The sequence below is a fragment of the Lethenteron reissneri genome, chromosome 36, assembly GCF_015708825.2.
Source record: "Lethenteron reissneri isolate LAM-NWPU_2019-01 chromosome 36, ASM1570882v1, whole genome shotgun sequence".
Classification (NCBI taxonomy): Eukaryota; Metazoa; Chordata; class Hyperoartia; order Petromyzontiformes; family Petromyzontidae; genus Lethenteron; species Lethenteron reissneri.
Genome location: NC_083814.1, coordinates 1435174 through 1452828, shown reverse-complemented (window position 1 = coordinate 1452828; position 17655 = coordinate 1435174). Strand labels below are relative to the sequence as shown.

The window sequence follows — 17655 nt, the reverse complement described above, 5'->3', positions numbered from 1 at the left end:
AGCCCAATGAAGTGGCTTATCGTGTGGAAATGTATAGCAGCCAAATACTCAAAACGTAGCATTTGTTTGAACAAGCAAACTCTGGACAGAATTTGAATTTCTGGGTCTCATCAGCAGTCACGATTGTGAAAGAAGATAGCACTGGGAAAGCCAATAAATTGAGCGATGGACAACAACGTATTCAGAGTTATATGTGGTAACACAGAACAAAGTTCTGCTTACACTTGTTTTTTGCTGAAGAAGTTCAAACAAAATTCAATTCACTTAAAAAGGACAATACAATTCTTGGATTTGGGGTTGGCCTTTACACTTGTATATTAAGGCAATTTTTTTATAATTTTCACAAACCCATATCTTAACACTTCAGGTGATCATAAAACACTTGCACAATACCACGCCTATTTCTCAGACTAATACACAGATATTAACAATCCTTTGGAACTAAAATGTTCCACCAAGAATGTTCCACCAATGTACAACACACACAGCTGCATGTATATATTAAGCATACAATGACATCACCATTCATGGGTTATTCTATATGGTTATTATACACCCTTGTGCATGCAATGTTATTTGGTTGTCCTAGAAACGTGTTGTGATTTTATATTCACGTGTGCTACTACAGTACATACGAATTAATCACAGACCCAAACTCACATAGACATCCACAGACTCACGTAAAACGTATTGTGATTCTGAGTTCATGGATTGGTTCTATTACGTGTGTAACGGGTTCGAATTAGGTGCACACACACACAGCTTGGAGGCAACACTATTGATGAGAACAGTAAGTAATATAACACTGTACATAAGGTGGTGACCACCTTCCTCAACTCACTAGCACTATGGAACACTTTACAGCGTGGCCAAGAAAACAAAGGACTGCCCGGTCATGGACGACGACCAGGGACTTGAGGACCAATGATGGCGTCTTCACTTCGGGGGTGAACAGCCCCGCTCTCTGTTCACACCCGCTTATAACCGCTCCGGCGTGGCCGGCTCCGCAAAGCATGCGATGCATCGGCACAGCATGCGATGCATCGCATGCTGTGCTATAGCCGGCCTCCCATAGCAACCCACCCGGTGCTGTCCACGATGTAGGGACATCGCACGCCACGGCCCTCTCGGGCCGGCACCATACAGCGACATCCCCGATGTCACTACACATGTGCAGTACTCTGCACAGAAGCCCATAGACTCACACAGAGATTCACAGACTCACATGTAACGTGTTGTGTGATTTAAAGTTTGTGTGTGTAGTGCTTTGTTCAATTTTGATTTTTTCTTCCCCCAGTGTTTCGAGCCTGTTTTATACCACGCGATGTCAAATAATTTAATAAAAGATGACGGTGTCTTACCATGAGACTGTGCTTGTCATCTATGGTCCCTCGGCCGTAGATGTAGCCTTGGCGAATCTCTCCAGAAAAGGGCGGTACATCCCATCCTTCATGAGAAATTGTACAAACTGTTAAGTAATTTAATGGCATCGAGTGAGTTGTTGAATAGCGCGTCTACTGTGCAGAAGCTTAACATGTTAATCTTGATTGATGGGTGATGTATTCCCCCAGTGACGCCTTGAACCCAAGCACACCTACAAAATGTACTGGCAGTCCAAGAATAAAGCAATGCTTCGTCCAGATAGCAGCCTATAGAGTATTTAATGGCAGACAATTAACCAGAACTGCTTACGGATATAAACACACCACACCGTAATGCAATTATTTAAAATATACCCTGCTACCTGTGCTCCGACAATAACTTCAACACAGTATTCGTGTACACATATTTTGTTTTCAATGGCAAATTGTCACAAAAAAACCTACAGCTGTACAGTAATCTGTGTGAAGTTATTTGTTTGTATTTGGCAGGCATATAGGGGTAAATTATAAACGCAGTGCAAGCTGTGCCATGATTCTATCTTCAGATCAAAGCACGTGATAATGGATGGACGCTTAACTAACACACGTAACATGCGCCATTGACGACGGGGCATGCGTGGGATTGTTTCACAGGAGGAGTGCCGGGGGAGGGGGCTGCTGGCAGGATGCAGATTGAAGCAGCCCTTGCCAATGTGCCCCGAACAATATCATCACGTGTCCCTGTTGCGCTGCAACATCTCAAGAGCACCGATGTGGGCAATTTAAGTTTATTTTGTTTTCCATAATTTGTTGGGAGAATTTTAACATCAAATAATTTGGTAAATGTTAACTCCTCTCAAATGATCTGGCGGACACCAGTCATCGCCAGACCTGCTTGTTGCGTAACAGGTGAACATTCTGCTCCGTGGGAAATTCCAAAGTCACTTTGGTCTTGAGATCACCCTTACCCCGCGGTTCAAACCACCGTAGTTTTTAACAACGAGAAGCCACATCCTCATGTAAATACTGCACGTGATAAAAACTGTTTTGCTTGCAGGAAAACAAAGGTCCGCACATTATGAGTCTTGCAGATTGCAATAAACACAGGCCATATTCCCAGCCAACTAAATATGCAAACACCTCCCAAGGCTGCAAACGTGCTTTGTTAGCAGGCTAGCCTGATGCTCTAGTCGTGGACTAACTGCCTCCAAAATCAAAGTTTGCCACTTTAAACCCACACCCTATTCGTTGAGAATGAGCCTCACATATTTTTGGTGTATAGCAAACCCTTGTTCGACACATATGGGGCTCTGGCCTTGCCGAATTATCCAATATTCCAAATTATGTACAATGGAACTCCTCAGTGCCACCTGCCCCCTATAAAAAATGTGTAATTTATTTTACCAAAAAAAATTTCGGCCTTTCTGGATGTCGTAAAAGGTGCTTGAATTTAAGTGAAACTCTTCACACATCATACGCATTGACACACCTGCATCAATTATATCCAAAACTTTGGATTTATCTCGCAGACTAAGGGATTTAAACATATATAGTGAGTCCAACTGAGTCGCAGACGTTACCCTTTAGAGGCAACACATTTATTGTAACACGTATATACAAATGAGTAACTGCCCCTTTACCAGATACAGCCTAGGGTGGTGACCACCCAGCTAACTACACTATACAGAGGAGTTACAGCTACGAAGGGTCGGACCCTCACTTGGGTCCCCGACCACGTGTTGATGCCTCGTAGGAAGTAGAGCTTCCAGCTTGTAGACGTAGAGCTTCCAGCTTGTAGACGTAGAGCTTCCAGCTTGTAGACGTAGAGCTTCCAGCTTGTAGAACGAAAAGACCCCGGTCCCTTCAGGGACCCACCTTATATCCTCCCGAGTCATGGCCGCTCCACCCTCGGCCCTGCCCACCTTCTCGAGCGTTCTAGCTCCCTCTCGATCTCCCTCGAGAGCTCTTCCTGGACACGTGATCACCCCCTAGCACCCGCCCCCCCCAGCCTGGGGCCTTCTCTGTGGACACTCCAGATCATGTGTCTACGGAGTCAACCAGAGTGCCATGGCCTGGGGCAACTCTGGCCCTTGGCTGACACTCTCCCGCTCCCCTTGTGAGAGCCCCACTACACGCTAAGCGTGGTGCCGACCTGACACAGCAACCCACACGGTGCTGTCCGCGACGTAAGTACATCACACGCCACGGCCCTCCTGGGCCCGTACCATACACATATTTAAAAGTCAAATATCAACAAATAAATGAATTGCTTAGTATATGGCATTATTTAAACTCACCTTTAGTTATGCCACTTCTTTTTCACTTAGGGGCCATGGTTAATGGTAATAATGTACGTCATATAATTCAACGCAGACGGTAGAGGGGTAATGTGAGGAGGGGCTACATGTGAAGAGCGCTTTCAGTACCATAGTCTGGAGCGGGCACGACATCCAGATGGGCAGTCAGCATGTAGGGCGTCCGCCCACCATCAGCGCCACGCACCGTCAGCAGGTGGCTGAAGTTGGCCACAAGGTCGTGGGTCACCAGCTCTGACTCGAACACCACTGGGAATTCTGCAAAGTGAGAGCAGCATCCACAGTGACGAGATGGTAACTACCTTGCCTGGTATACAGGTCGTGTACATTTGGAGTTTGCATGTTCTCCCCATGGTTCGCGTGGATTTCTCTCCGGGACCTCTGCTTTTTCCCACATTTGGCTGTGATACATTTCAATGTGATACGCCACTTCGTTGAGCTATCATTTGTGGTCAGGTCACTTCTGAAAAAGAGCTGTATAGCTCAGTCGGCCTTACCTGGTAAAATATAAAAAAAATTGTTTCGTTTAGTTTACAGCGCTTTGTCAATCCACGCCGTGACAGTCGTGGAGGTTGTTTGACCTCAGGGATTTATTTAATCCGGGTCTGTCTGGGTCTGAAATCAGGATATATTTCCACTCTGTGCACACCACATCTCAGTATACCTATTGCTATGACTATGGCTACTAGTTAAACCCCACTTCCAGACATAACAGACACTTGGATAATTTTTAGTGAGAAATTAATCCATGACCATACTTCATTTTATGTTGGTCAGTGAGGGATTAGCGAAAGGAGGCCCAACATTGGTTCTTCAGTCACTCGACACTGATGTTAGCTGTAGCTGGGAATCGATCACAAGTCACTGGGTCCATAATTACGTTGCGAAAGAACTTGAAAAGACATTATTTTAAATGATCTTTAAGTAATAATGAATAGCTTTGTCAATCGGATGCTGGATGACAGCAAGGGGGCTGTTTGAAAATAATTCATCATGCTGGTTGGATTCACACTGGAACACTTTACTATAACCACGGTTACCATTTAAATTTGCCTTTCATGTTTAGTTGTCATGGCATTGACTAAACATTTCTTTAGACTGCCTATCACCTGGCTACTACATACAATAGAGTACCCGTAGTTTATCAAGTACAAACAAGAAATAGTAGCTATGACGCAATAATCAGTATATAGCATTTCGTAAGACGGGCCTACAAGGACAACATTTTCCATTGCATGCAATTTGTGCAAAATAAATGACTGGACTGGTTCAGTGCAGTTAACACTCATCCGCTGGCCTACGTTGTTCAATGAGACGCAGAGTGTGTGACACCCAGTAGTTATAAACCGTGATTCATATGACTTTAGATGAAAAGCTTTAGGCTCTATTGCTGTAAATTTGTTCAAGTGCAAAGTTTATTTTGTCTCGCTTAGTGAGAAATCAAAAGACCAAGTCTAGTTTGCAAGAGTGACGTTGGTCAATAAAATAACAAAAGCAAAATAAAGTACCGCAGTGAAGCATTGTAGCAATCAAAAGACAATTCTCGTGAGAAATATTGCACGCACATAAATTAATGTTCAAACTAAATATTCCCCTGCAACGCTAAGTTGAATGAACACCACCAAGCCCTTCCTCCCCTAACCTCCCCTAACCCAGCGCCCTTCCTCCCCTCGCCCAGCTTAAATATACGCTGCCAAGCTTGGTGGTGTTCATTCAGATGCTGTTCTTCACCTGAGGACGGCTACTTGCGTTGTGGCCGAAACGTCGTGAGAATTGTATTTTATTATGTTTATTTTTATTATCTTCTTGGTTCTTTCGGTAAAGTCACGTAGAAGGGAAGTAATAAAATAATAAAAATAAAACATAATAAAATAATTACTTTTCGTTGGTGCCACCTGACAATGACAAGGTGATACGCGTGAAATTTGAACCAGTCCACCCGCTTCCCCAATCTGCACCGACCAGCGTAAAGTTTAGTCAAACAACGATTGGGGAGGCTTTCATTCGACAGTAGATGGAGAAATAGATGTTTTTGACAAGTCGGCACACATCAGCCTCGTATCTACCAGGGGAAGCATTCAAAATATTTTCCCTGAATTGTATCTCGAATGTGCGTTCGGCATCATGTCATGGGATGCAGAATACATTTGGAAATCTCATAGAGCAGTGCAACACTTCGTGTCGGCAAAAGTCTCCCAGAACTACTGATTTCCCTTCTAGTGACCTCTGGTCCTCACTGTAGGTGGCAGCACTTTCCCAAACACCCTGCCAACTGACAGGAATGTTCACTGTATGTCAAATTGATATGCTGAACTGTCAAAGCGGGAATTCAGCTAAATTAAGTACATAGTCAAGATTAGCGGGTGTTTTTGTGAAGTTATTAGTCACCGGGTTGGGCCCATAAACTACACTCCAAAACCCAGTTAAATGATTCCAACCCTGACACCTGTACATTTGGAGTTTGAATATTCTCTCCATGGTCGCGTAAATTATTCTCAAGGTTCTCCGGTTTTTCCCTCCACGTTTATAGAAACATGCATTTAGAGTGTGTGAGGGGGATGAGTGGGTGTGTGAGGGGGGGTGAGTGGGTGTATGTGGGGGTTGAGTGGGTTTGTGAGGGGGGTGAGTGGGTACATTCGCGGGGTAAGTGAGTGGGTGTGTGAGGGGGGTTAGTGGGTGTATGTGGGGGGGTGAATGGGTGAGTGGGTGTGTAGAGGGGGGTGAGTGAGTCGGTGTATGTGGGGGAGTGAGTGAGTGGGTGTGTGTGTGTGGGGGTGAGTGAGTGAGTGGGTGTGTGAGGGGGGCGAGTGGGTGTGTGAGGGGGGTGAGTGGGTGTGTGAGGGAGGTGGGTGAGTGGGTGCGTGTGGGGTGTGAGTGGGTGTGTGAGGGGGGTCAGTGGGTGGGTGTGTGAGGGGGGTTAGTGAGTGGGTGTGTGAGGGGGGTGAGTGGGTGTGTGAGGGGGGTGGGTGAGTGGGTGTGTGGGGGGGGTGAGTGGGTGTGTGTGGGGTGAGTGGGTGCGTGTGGGGGGTGAGTGAGTGGGTGTGTGAGGGGGGTGAGTGGGTGTGTGAGGGGGGTGGGTGAGTGGGTGTATGTGGGGGGGGTGAATGGGTGAGTGGGTGTGTGAGGGGGGTGAGTGAGTCGGTGTATGTGGGGGGGTGAGTGAGTGGGTGTGTGTGTGTGGGGGGTGAGTGAGTGGGTGTGTGTGTGGGGGGTGAGTGATTGGGTGTGTGAGGGGGGTGAGTGAGTGGGTGTGTGAGGGGGGTGAGTGGGTGTGTGAGGGGGGTGGGTGAGTGGGTGTGGTAAGTGGGTGTGTGTGGGGGGGTGAGTGCCTGTGGGGGGGGTGAGTGGGTGTGTGTGGGGGGGTGAGTGGGGGCGTGTGGGGGGTGAGTGGGTGTGCGAGGAGGGTTAGTGAGTGGGTGGGTGAGGGAGGTGGGTGAGTGGGTGTGTGTGGGGGGTGAGTGAGTGGTTCGTGTGGAGGTGAGTGAGTGGGTATGTGTGGGGGGTGAGTGAGTGGGTGCGTGTGGAGGTGAGTGAGTGGGTACGTTCAGGGGATAAGTGAGTGGGTGTCTGAGGGGGGTGAGTGGGTGTATGTGGGGGGTGAGTGGGTGAATGTGGGGGTTGAGTGGGTGCGTGTGGGGGATGAGTGAGTGGCTGTGTGAGGGGGGTTGTTGTATATACAGTATAGGCCTTTTTCCAAAAATGTTATATTAAGAATGATTCTGCCTATTTTTTTAAATAATCGATTGGGGTCAGCATAGGGCACGAAAGGGTGAGGCACATCCCCACCCCTCACACCCCAGCTGCCTTGCCACATAAAAGCAACTGGAGGGAAGAGGTCATCTACAAAGCCATTAAATAATAAAACCTCGGGGCAAAGGGAGGTTCATATGAATCTGGGAAATCTCCACGGGTCAAAGGACCATAAGACACGACCTCCACGGACGTTTTGGACAGGTTCCCAAACAAGTCCTCCAGACCCCACTGGCAACTGGAAAAACAGCCTGGTCTCACATCGAAACTTGCTGACACAGCCTTTACACCACCACAGTCGGCTCTCCACGGACGGTGAGTGCCACAGGGCAAACGGACATTACAATGGGCGTTTTTTTTTAAAACGGTAAAAGTTCGAAAATTAGCGACAAGAATAAATCGACATTATAGGACTGCCAGTGCACTCTCAGATTAAGAACCAGAGTAGCAATCTACATTAGTGGCTCTTATTATTACTTATTTTATTTTACCCTTATTCACCACATATATTGCTTCTTATTGCATCTTTCTATCTACGTGACTTTACCGAAATAACCAAATAATATGAATTCCAGCAGTCACGAAAGCTTAAGTCAAAACATAGGTTAAATCTCCAACCTCAGGATATCAAAATATAACTCGAGAATAAGAAGCATGGATCCCTGGCGACACAGACGGAGAACACAATTGAATAAAACCCTCGGAATACCTGTGGTAACAACTATGGTACATCACAAATCTTGGTTAAACATAAACCCAATAATAATTATGAAGTATTAGACCTATATGACGCCAACACCATGTGAGACTAGGCTCTAAGAAAAGCTGTCTCGGGTGTGGACCCCTCAATTTCAAGGACAGTGCATACATTATCAGAGTTGTGTTTTTGTTTGCATTCCGACCGCAGGTATTGTCGGTCAATGCAAACATGACTCCTTGTAAAAAAAGGTGTCAGTTCTGTTGCCAGATAAAAGGGTAAAAAAACAATTATCATATTTTGCTACTGGCAAAGGAGGTTCCAATGGAATATAACAGGTGTTAAATAGTATAAAACACCAAACTGAAACCTTTCACAAGGAATCAAGTCTGCATTAACCACAATGCTTGTGGTCAGAATGCAAACAAAAAACATACTCTGATAATATATGCATTGTCCTTTAAACTGCTTTAACATCTTAGCACCTGTTTTGCTTGCCAGAAAAAAGAGGAAAACCCTATTATCATATTTCGGTACTGGCAATGTATTCATTTGCATAATTACACTAAATAGCATAATTTCGAAAAATTACAAATGTTTTAATGTTCATTAAATAAAAAATATTCTTAAAGACCTAATATTACACGCTTTTATTTAACTCACTCTGTTGTATCCTCAACTCTGTCTGTTGTCGTATCCTCAACTCTTGTAACTCAATTTTAACCCACTTCCCAATGTCGTATCGACTGCAAACTTGGTATACGGATGTCATACTGATAACAATACCATATTCTATCATTTAAAATAATATATATATTTTTAAGCTATTTTTATATCTTATGTTTCGGCGTGGGTCTAATTGTCCACGCTCAACCGACGTTGGCTGTAAATCACCACAGTCCCTTACGTTATGGCAAGCCTCGGGGCCACTTCCTGGAGTCGTGGAGTTCTTCCATTACTCATTAAAGCGTGTTTAAAAAACAAGTATTTTGTTAATATTACTTATATACAACAACAACACACAGGGTGAGTGGGTGGGCCCATGTGCTGCACGTCGTCACCCTCGCGCAGCAGGCTGCCGAACCGCAGCAGCGCCACCTCGTCCAGCGCGCCGGGACCCTCTCGGGAGGAGACCGTGGGCACGCGCACGGCCGCGCGCAGCCTGTCGCGCGCGCGCGCCTCGCGCCTCCCGGCAAGCGGCTCGAGCGCGAGGCGCGGGGCGCGCGCGGCCCGGCCGAGGCGGCTCTCCCCGCCCGGCGCGCGCGCTCCTGCCGCCTCCCGCAGGAGCGCGCGCGCCACCACGAGCGCGGCGAGCAGCGCGGCGCTCGCGGCGAGCAGCGTGGCGAGCAGAGTCCGAGCGCGGCCCATGGCGGCAGCAGCAGCAGCAGCCGGTCACGGTGGAGCGGGGAGGGTTGTTGGTGGTGGTGGGGCCTGCGGCGGGTCGCCCCGGCGGAGGGTGTGGGGGGGGGGCAGCAACAAGTCACGGACGGGGTAGGGGTGGGTGGTGGCCGCTGCAAGGTCACTCCTCGAGTGAACTCGCCAATCGCCCGCGATCTAACCCCAAAAACCTCTAGAATGGATAATGGTCGCGAAAGCCGACGTGTTAAACTGATAGTTTTAACTGGTAAAGGGACTGGAACCCTTAACTCTCGGCGTGTTGACGAGGAGGGTGTCCGCTAAGCGCGTGTCACCGGTGGGGCATGAGGGTCAGCACTTTTCAAACCGAGAACAAAATCCAGATTTTCACAAACGCATTTGTTAATACACTGCTGGAGTCCTCCCTTATGCCGTGTGCGGTGTGGGGGTTCATCTGACCAGACTTCACGGTTATTGGTGTGGGATGGTGAAGGCGGGGGGGGTGGCATGGAAGTACAGTACAATAATGGATTTAGCTTAACTGCCCACAACGTTGACCCACAATCTATCACATCTGTTATTACACACGGGGGTCATGCACCAAGCATTATGCAAGCTCAGCTCGGCTTAGTATCCAAGATTGGGCTCATTCTGGGTGAACAAAAAAACTTTTATTTATTTATTATATCGCTCTTTGTAAAGAAACGTCCTGGCCACAAATGATAGCTCAACGAAGTGCCTTATCGTGTGGGAATTTATAACTGCCAAATCCTCTTAATGTATGATTCTAAATGTGGAGGGGAAAACCAGAGGACCCAGAGAAAAATCCACGCGACCACGGGGAGAGAGGCATGCAAACTAAATATACAGCAGGCGTCAGGGTCGGGATGGAACCCACAACCTCCTGTATACCAGGCAAGGTAGTTAACATCTTGGCACCGTGATGCCCGAGTAGTGGTTACAAAACGAGTTAGTTCCCTGGATAATTGATTTAAAAATGACTTCACCCCACAGTGGATTAACACAAGGGGCTGTAAAGTTATCCATTTCCAAGCAGTGATAACGCTTGCGCAAGTAGTGATGAGATAGTTGGTGCAGGCATCACGCATCTCACAACCTGCAGCATTTGTAATAAATAAAAATTCAGTTGCTTATATGAATCGTAAAATGTACTAGTAAAACCGTATTACCATACAATCACCATGCAATTAAACATGCATATATCGGTTTTGGAATTATAACACCAACAAATGACACCACAATGCCACAAAACGAAATAAGTGTTTAACCTGGTGAGAGTTGGCCGAGCAGGAGACAGTGGCCGAAGCAGCCCTGTCTGTCGGGTTGGCAGTCCGCTTCTGCCACGTGCAGAGCCAGTGCGGACTAAGTGAGGTGCGGGAGTTTGGACTTCGGACTGCCCTTTAGGCAGTGCCGCCCTTCAGATATTGCGGAACAAAGATCAGAATCCAAGGAGAACACGCGGTGTTGGGCCACTGCATGCTGTTGGCATGGCACCGCTACCCACATCTATTACATTTCCATGACCCGCAGATCCCGAGTTGACCCCCCCAGTACCATTGTGTACGTGGTTTTAGTCAGCTGGAGTTGGCTGCCAGAGCCCAAATTCTCAGGGTCCGATTTTCCTTCACGGGCCTACCTGAATTTCCTCCGTCGATGGTGAGATCTTAACTACATCGCATGGTATACAGGAGGTCATGGTTCGATCTCGACCCTGGCGCCTGTATATTTGAAGTTTGCATGTTCACCCCATGGTCGCGTGGATTTTTCTCCTGGTCTTCCGGTTTTTCCCCTCCACATTTAGAAACATGCGTTTAGAGTATTCGGCTACTGTAAATTTCACGTGATAAGCCTTTCGTTGAGCTATCAATTGTGGCCAGATCGCTTCTGAAAAATGTCTATATAGTTCAGTGGGCCATACTTGGTAAAATAAAAATAGAAACATAAAATACAATGGTAGCCCGGAGATCGAACTTAATTCGTTCCAGAAGGCCATTCGAACACCGAATGAATTTTCCCCATAAGAATTAATGTAAATGACATTAATTGGTTCCAGACATGAGAAATCTCTCATTATAAAGCATTTTTACACGAAGTTTACAGTAATTACATGCATAAAATCATACAAAAAACAAGAAACAAATGAATGGAATAAATGAATAAATATATGGAATAAATTAAATAAATGAACATTGAACTTCACTTTACCTGCAGTAAGGAGAGTTGATGGTTTGAGTGGAAGGTGATAAGGAGGAGGTGGTAAAACCTTGTCTGGGCAAGCATCATGCACGCTGGCCATATATACGCGTCTCAGCAGTACAGGTTCTTTCAAGTCGCGATTGCCCGTTCGACCTCCGAATTTCGTTCAGTTTCCGGGGCAAAAAATGTTCGGAAATATCGTTCGAACACCGTTTTGTTCTAGTTCTTATGCGTTCGATCTCCGGTGTTTTACAGTATTTTAAATATTAATACTCTTTTGGGTCTTTCAGTAAAGCCACGTAGATAGAAAAATTATAAATAAAAATATTACGTTTCGATTGCAACACAAGCAATCGTCATCAGGTGAAAAAATATACAGTGTGGGAAAAAAGTATTTGATCCCCTGCTGATTTTGTACGTTTACCCACTGACAAAGAAATGATCAGTCTATAATTTTAATGGTAGGTTTATTTGAACAGTGAGAGACAGACTAACAACAACAAAAATGTTATAAATTGATTTGTATTTTAATGAGGGAAATAAGTATTTGACCCCCTCTCAATCAGAAAGATTTCTGGCTCCCAGGTGTCTTTTATACAGGTGTAGTAAGTTGCAGGAGGCTTGGACGACGTGGTTGGAGGCACACTTATTTATTAATACCAACTTGTGTACAGTAACGGGAATCATATTCTTAGGTTTTTTCGGTAAAGTCACGTAGGTAAAACATCAAAATTAATAAAAAATAAATAAAATAAAACAAAAATCACGACGTTTCGGAGGCAACACAAGTCTCCGTCATCAGGTGGGACCGTCACAGCCGGATTAGCTGCATCAAGTGAGGCAATGATTCAAGATATAAGCCCTTAAAAAGCAAGTTGAGGGGGAGGAGAGGGGGGGGGCTAATCAGAATGTGGTAGCCAATGAATGGAACGTATCGGGAGGGAGGGGGGGCGGGGCTCAAAGACGGCACGGAGTGCCAACGTACAACGCATCGGGAGGGGAGGGGGGGCGGGGCCAAAAGAATGCATGACGGCATGGGTGCTGTTGCTGTTGCACAACGCCAACGCATTGGACAGAGAGGGGGAGGGGAGGCCTGATACACATGATAGAAAAGAACGAAAATTCCCATGTTTATACCAATGCTGGCTGAACAATGAAGAGAGTACTGTTAAACACTGGGGATGTTGTTAATTGGTTCTTTACCCTTCTATCTGGCAACAAAACTGACACCTTTTTGCAAGGAGTCATGTTTGCATAGACCGCAATACCTGCAGTCATAAATACAAACAAAAGACATAACTCTGATAATGTTATGTCTTTTGTTTGTATTTATGACTGCAGGTATTGCGGTCTATGCAAACATGACTCCTTGCAAAAAGGTGTCAGTTTTGTTGCCAGATAGAAGGGTAAAGAACCAATTATCATATTTTTACTGGCAAATGAGGTCCCCATAGGGACTGGGGATGTTAACACTCGGTAAAGTAAAGTAAGATAGTGCCTATCAGATAAGATGGTCCAAAAAAGTGTAATTAAGTCTTTTTTGCGTGGTTGATAACATCTTTCCAATGATTACTAAGTTTGTATCCATCATCACGGTTGAAATTATGTCTGTGTTTGTATATTTGTATGGCTTCGTGTACAAACCTTTGATGGTTCTCTGCAAACCCCCCGGCTACGCACCCCCCCTGAATAAACACCCCATTCCGTAAAACCAACATATATACACGTACCCCGGACGCCCCCCCTCCTTCCGCAAGGGCCCCCCAATGGCAGACCTCACAAAAGTCTGCGCGTTTCGGCACGCGTTCTCGCGGCGGGCCCGTCACAAGGAGCCGCCCCTGCTCGCCCAGTGGCGGGTGTCGACAGTCCGGGTGTGAGAGTGTCCGGCTTCGCTGCTGAGTGACCCCCGACCCCCCCGGGAGGGGTTGGCGGTCGTGGGCACGTCACTCCTGGTGCACCTGGAGATAGAACAGTCGGTGTCAGGTTAGGCGAAAGCAGCGAAGCCGGGGAGTCGGCGGACCCCTCACACGTTTGGCCACGCGTGTGTGTGTGAGGAACACGGGGCGGTGCAATGAACGGTTTCAACCTGGAGGGGTGCACATACCACCGATGCTTCCCCCACTTGACGCGTACACATTGCGGTCGCAAGACCTGTATGACCTCCACGGGCCCCCGCCACGGCCACACCAGCTTCGACGAGGTCGCCAGTGGCACCTGGGGACAGTGCAACCATGCCCTGTCCCCCGGTTTCCATTGGAACACATGTGCCCGCCCCAGCCTAAGCCTCTCATTCGCCCTCTGGCGGAGTTCCGAATTTTGCACGGCCGCTTCCCGCGCCTCTGTTAATTTCCCGATGTTAAATTTAACATGGTCGGACAATTTAGAATTTGCCTGAGGCGCCGAGAGCTTCAGCTGAGTCGTCACAGGCGAGTTAGCCTAGCGGCCATACATTAAGAAGAAAGGTGAAAATCCAGTGGCCGCATGGGGAGCCATCCTGTAGGCTTGCAACACACCCGCAATGTGTAGGTCCCAATCGGTCTGGGATTCCGATACCTGCTGGGACAGCATGGACGTGATAGTCCGATGCAGCCGTTCCACCATCCCGTCAGTTTGTGGGTGATATGGGGAGGTCCGAATTTTCTCCGTACCCAAGAGGCCGCACACTTCGCGGAGGAGTTTCCCCAAAAAATTTTTACCCTGGTCAGTCAGAAGCCGTTCCGGAGCACCCTTGTCGAGGACGTAGCCCTGGACAAAGGCCTCCGCGACGGCTGCTGCCGACTGGTTGGCCAGGGGCCAGGCCATGGGCCATCTCGTGAAATATTCGACCCCTGTTAATAAGTACCTATTTCCCCTGGGTGTAGCGGGAAATGGCCCGAGAATATCCAGAGCAACGAGCTCATTAATCCGGGAAACCTTTATCGACTGCAGCGGAGGGTTGGACCCCCTCGCTGGTGGCTTCCGCTGCGCGCATTGAGTGCACGACCCCAGGAGATCCCCCACGTCCTTTGCCATGCCCGGCCAGAAGAAATCGAGCTGGAGCATGGCAAGCGTCTTGTGAGTCCCCAAGTGCAGGAGCCGCTCATGCGCAGCCCACACCACTTTATCCCTCAATGCTGAAGGCACCACCAGCCGTTGGCGGCGGGATTTCCCGTCCCAGTGCATTAAAAGCCCCTGGAACAACCCCCACGAGTCAACGTTCGCCGCCCCCTGACCAACCCCCCCGATGCGATGGCGCAACGCGAGGAGGGAGGTGTCCTCCATTTGGAGGCGTCCCCACTCCGCAACGGACAACCCCAGCAAGGAATCCCTCCCTTCTTGCTCGATAAGACCCGAAGTTGAAGGCGCATCGGCGGCGGCCACAAGGACCGAATCCGTGGTCACGTTCGGAGGCCTACAACGCCCCGAACCCAAGAAGCAAGCGCACTCTGAAGTGGGCGGCAACCGCGACAGAGCGTCAGCGTTCGTGTGGCGGACGCCCTTACGATATGTGGTGACAAAATCGTAGTCTTGGAGAATCTCCAACCATCGAGACAACTGTCCCGATAGTTGTTGAATCCGCAAGGCGTACTGCAGCACCGCATGATCTGTACGGACGGTGAACCGCCGACCGTACTGCTGAATGAAATAAACGATCGCCAATAGTTCACGACGGGTAACGCAGTACCGTTGTTCCGCCGGAGACAACACCCGACTACCGTAAGCCACCACATGCTCTATGCCACCAATGAGCTGCGACAGCACACCCCCAATGCCCGTGTTACTTGCGTCTGTATCGAGCAAGAAGGGTTGTGAGAAATCGGGATAATTCAACGGCGGAGCCCCCACCAGGGCATCCCGGAGGGAGCGAAAAACAGCCTCCTCCTCCGGTCCCCAACGAAACTTGACTCCCTTGCACGTCAAGGCATGCAAGGGTTTCGCGATCGTAGCGAAGTCAGCCACAAACCGTCGGTAGTAAGACGCGAACCCAATGAAACTCCTGACCTCCCCTACCGAGGTGGGAGTCGGCCAGGAGCTGACGCATTTCGTTTTGGCGGGATCAGGGGATATCCCCGAGCGTCCAACAATATGACCCAAATACCGCACGGATTCGCGGAGCAAATGGCACTTCTGTGGTTTAAATTTCAAATTGGCAGCCCGCATTTTGAGGAAAACAGCACGCAATCTCTGGAGGTGTTCATCGAATGTTTTGCTAAAGACGATGACATCGTCCAAGTAAATTAAACACAAATCTCATTGCAAGCCCGCCAAGACCAGTTCCATTAACCGCTGAAAAGTTGCCGGCGCGGAATGTAAGCCCATCGGCAAGCGGTTAAATTGGAAAAGGCCGTGCGGTGTACGGAAAGCAGTCTTAGGTTTAGATTCGTCATCCAGAGGAAGCTGCCAGAATCCAGAAAATAAATCCAGGGTGGAAAAGAATCGCGCCCCCGCCAAGGCATCAAGCGACTCATCCATTCGAGGAAGTGGGTACGTGTCGGCTACTGAAATTTTGTTCAACCGCCGAAAGTCGACACAAAACCGCAGTGAGCTGTCGTGTTTTTTCACCAAAACGATCGGTGCGCCCCACGGGCTGTTGGAAGGGGATATGATATCGGCGGCTAGCATGTCGTCAACGGCCGATTTGACATGATACTTTTCGGCAGGACTCAACCGAAAGGGATTTTGGCGGATTGGCGCGCTGTCACCCATGTCAATGTGGTGTCGCAGCAATTTAGTACAACCAATATAAAATTTGTGTTGACTAAAAACGTCGGCAAACTCTTTCAGGAGAACTCGCAGCCTCTCACGCTGTGAGTCGGACAGGTCCACTGATCCCGCGCAAAGCGCATCCAGCCATCCGTCATCACAGTCCGAATGCGGTCACGACGGAGGATCGGTGCTCACCTGACCCACGAGCGGTTCCTCATAGGGTGCCAGCATTGCATGTGCAAGCACGGTCCCTTGAGGAACCACGGCCGTTCGCGATCCCACATTAAGGACTGCAATGAAGGGGTCCCCATCCCCTTTCACCATGGTCTGAGCCGCTAGCAAATCGGGTCCATTGACCCCGGCTCGAGATGGTCCCAACAAGACCCCCCGATCCGCAACCCCCTCAGCAAACGTCCGACGCAACCTAAGAGGGACGAGCATCTGAGTTCCCGGGGGTACGCGTACAGTCCTTGCCACGAGCGCCTGCACGGTCGCAAATGCCCGACGCTCCGTGGCGGAGGAAGACAAAAACGTTACACGTCGGCCCGACGGGAGTTCGATGCACCCCTAGTCGATCAATATACGGATAGGCATTTTGGCCAAGAAATCCATCCCCAACAGGCACGGAACCACCAGCGAGGAGGAAACCAATACCGGCCCGGATAATTTGATGTCCCCAATGCAAATTTTGGCACGGATCTGCCCAATGATGCCCAGCGAGCACCCATTAGCAGCATAGCATGGCACGTCAATGGGGAGCAAAGGATGTCAATTAAAATCCGCACCTCAACCCCATCAATGTGACCGACCACGACCAACGACCCCGCCGACGCTGCAACGACACGATGGGCGAGCTCCGACCACTGGCCCGGTTGGAGCGCTCGCCGCATTTCAGAACATTCCGACGCAACGCCCGGCGATTTTCGAACCCTGTTTGTTTCAGGGAGTGAGTGTGTGACAGATGTGTGCACGGGCCAAACGTGTGAGGTGCCACGACTGGCCATATTTCTCTGCTGGAGCTTGGGTGGAGGCGGCGCGGCGTCCTGACAAGGTGTCGCCCCGCGCTGACGAGGAGCCCGGCATCCTGAAGCCACGTGGCCTTGAAGGCCATAATTGTAGCAGCGTGTGAGCGCCCCAGATGGCCTGGGCTGCTCCTGGCGGCTCGGTCCATTCCGAGCCTGTGGTCCCGCATATCTCCATTCCCCCCGCCGCTCCACCCCACAGACCTCCTCCGATGGGAGGGTGGGAGCCACCATGGCATGGCCGGCCACCC

At 48.9% G+C, this 17655-nt stretch overlaps 1 protein-coding gene across 1 annotated transcript in view; it reads right to left on the bottom strand.

Moving 5' to 3' along the window:
• Window positions 1–9525, bottom strand: part of PM20D1 (peptidase M20 domain containing 1) — a 30384-nt gene extending 20859 nt beyond the window's left edge. The window contains 3 exon segments of the mRNA XM_061565933.1: window positions 1362–1447; window positions 3788–3934; window positions 9185–9525. Of these exon segments, the coding sequence (XP_061421917.1) occupies window positions 1362–1447; window positions 3788–3934; window positions 9185–9491 (540 nt within the window). The 5' untranslated portion in view covers window positions 9492–9525.
• Window positions 9526–17655: the final 8130 nt, after the last annotated feature.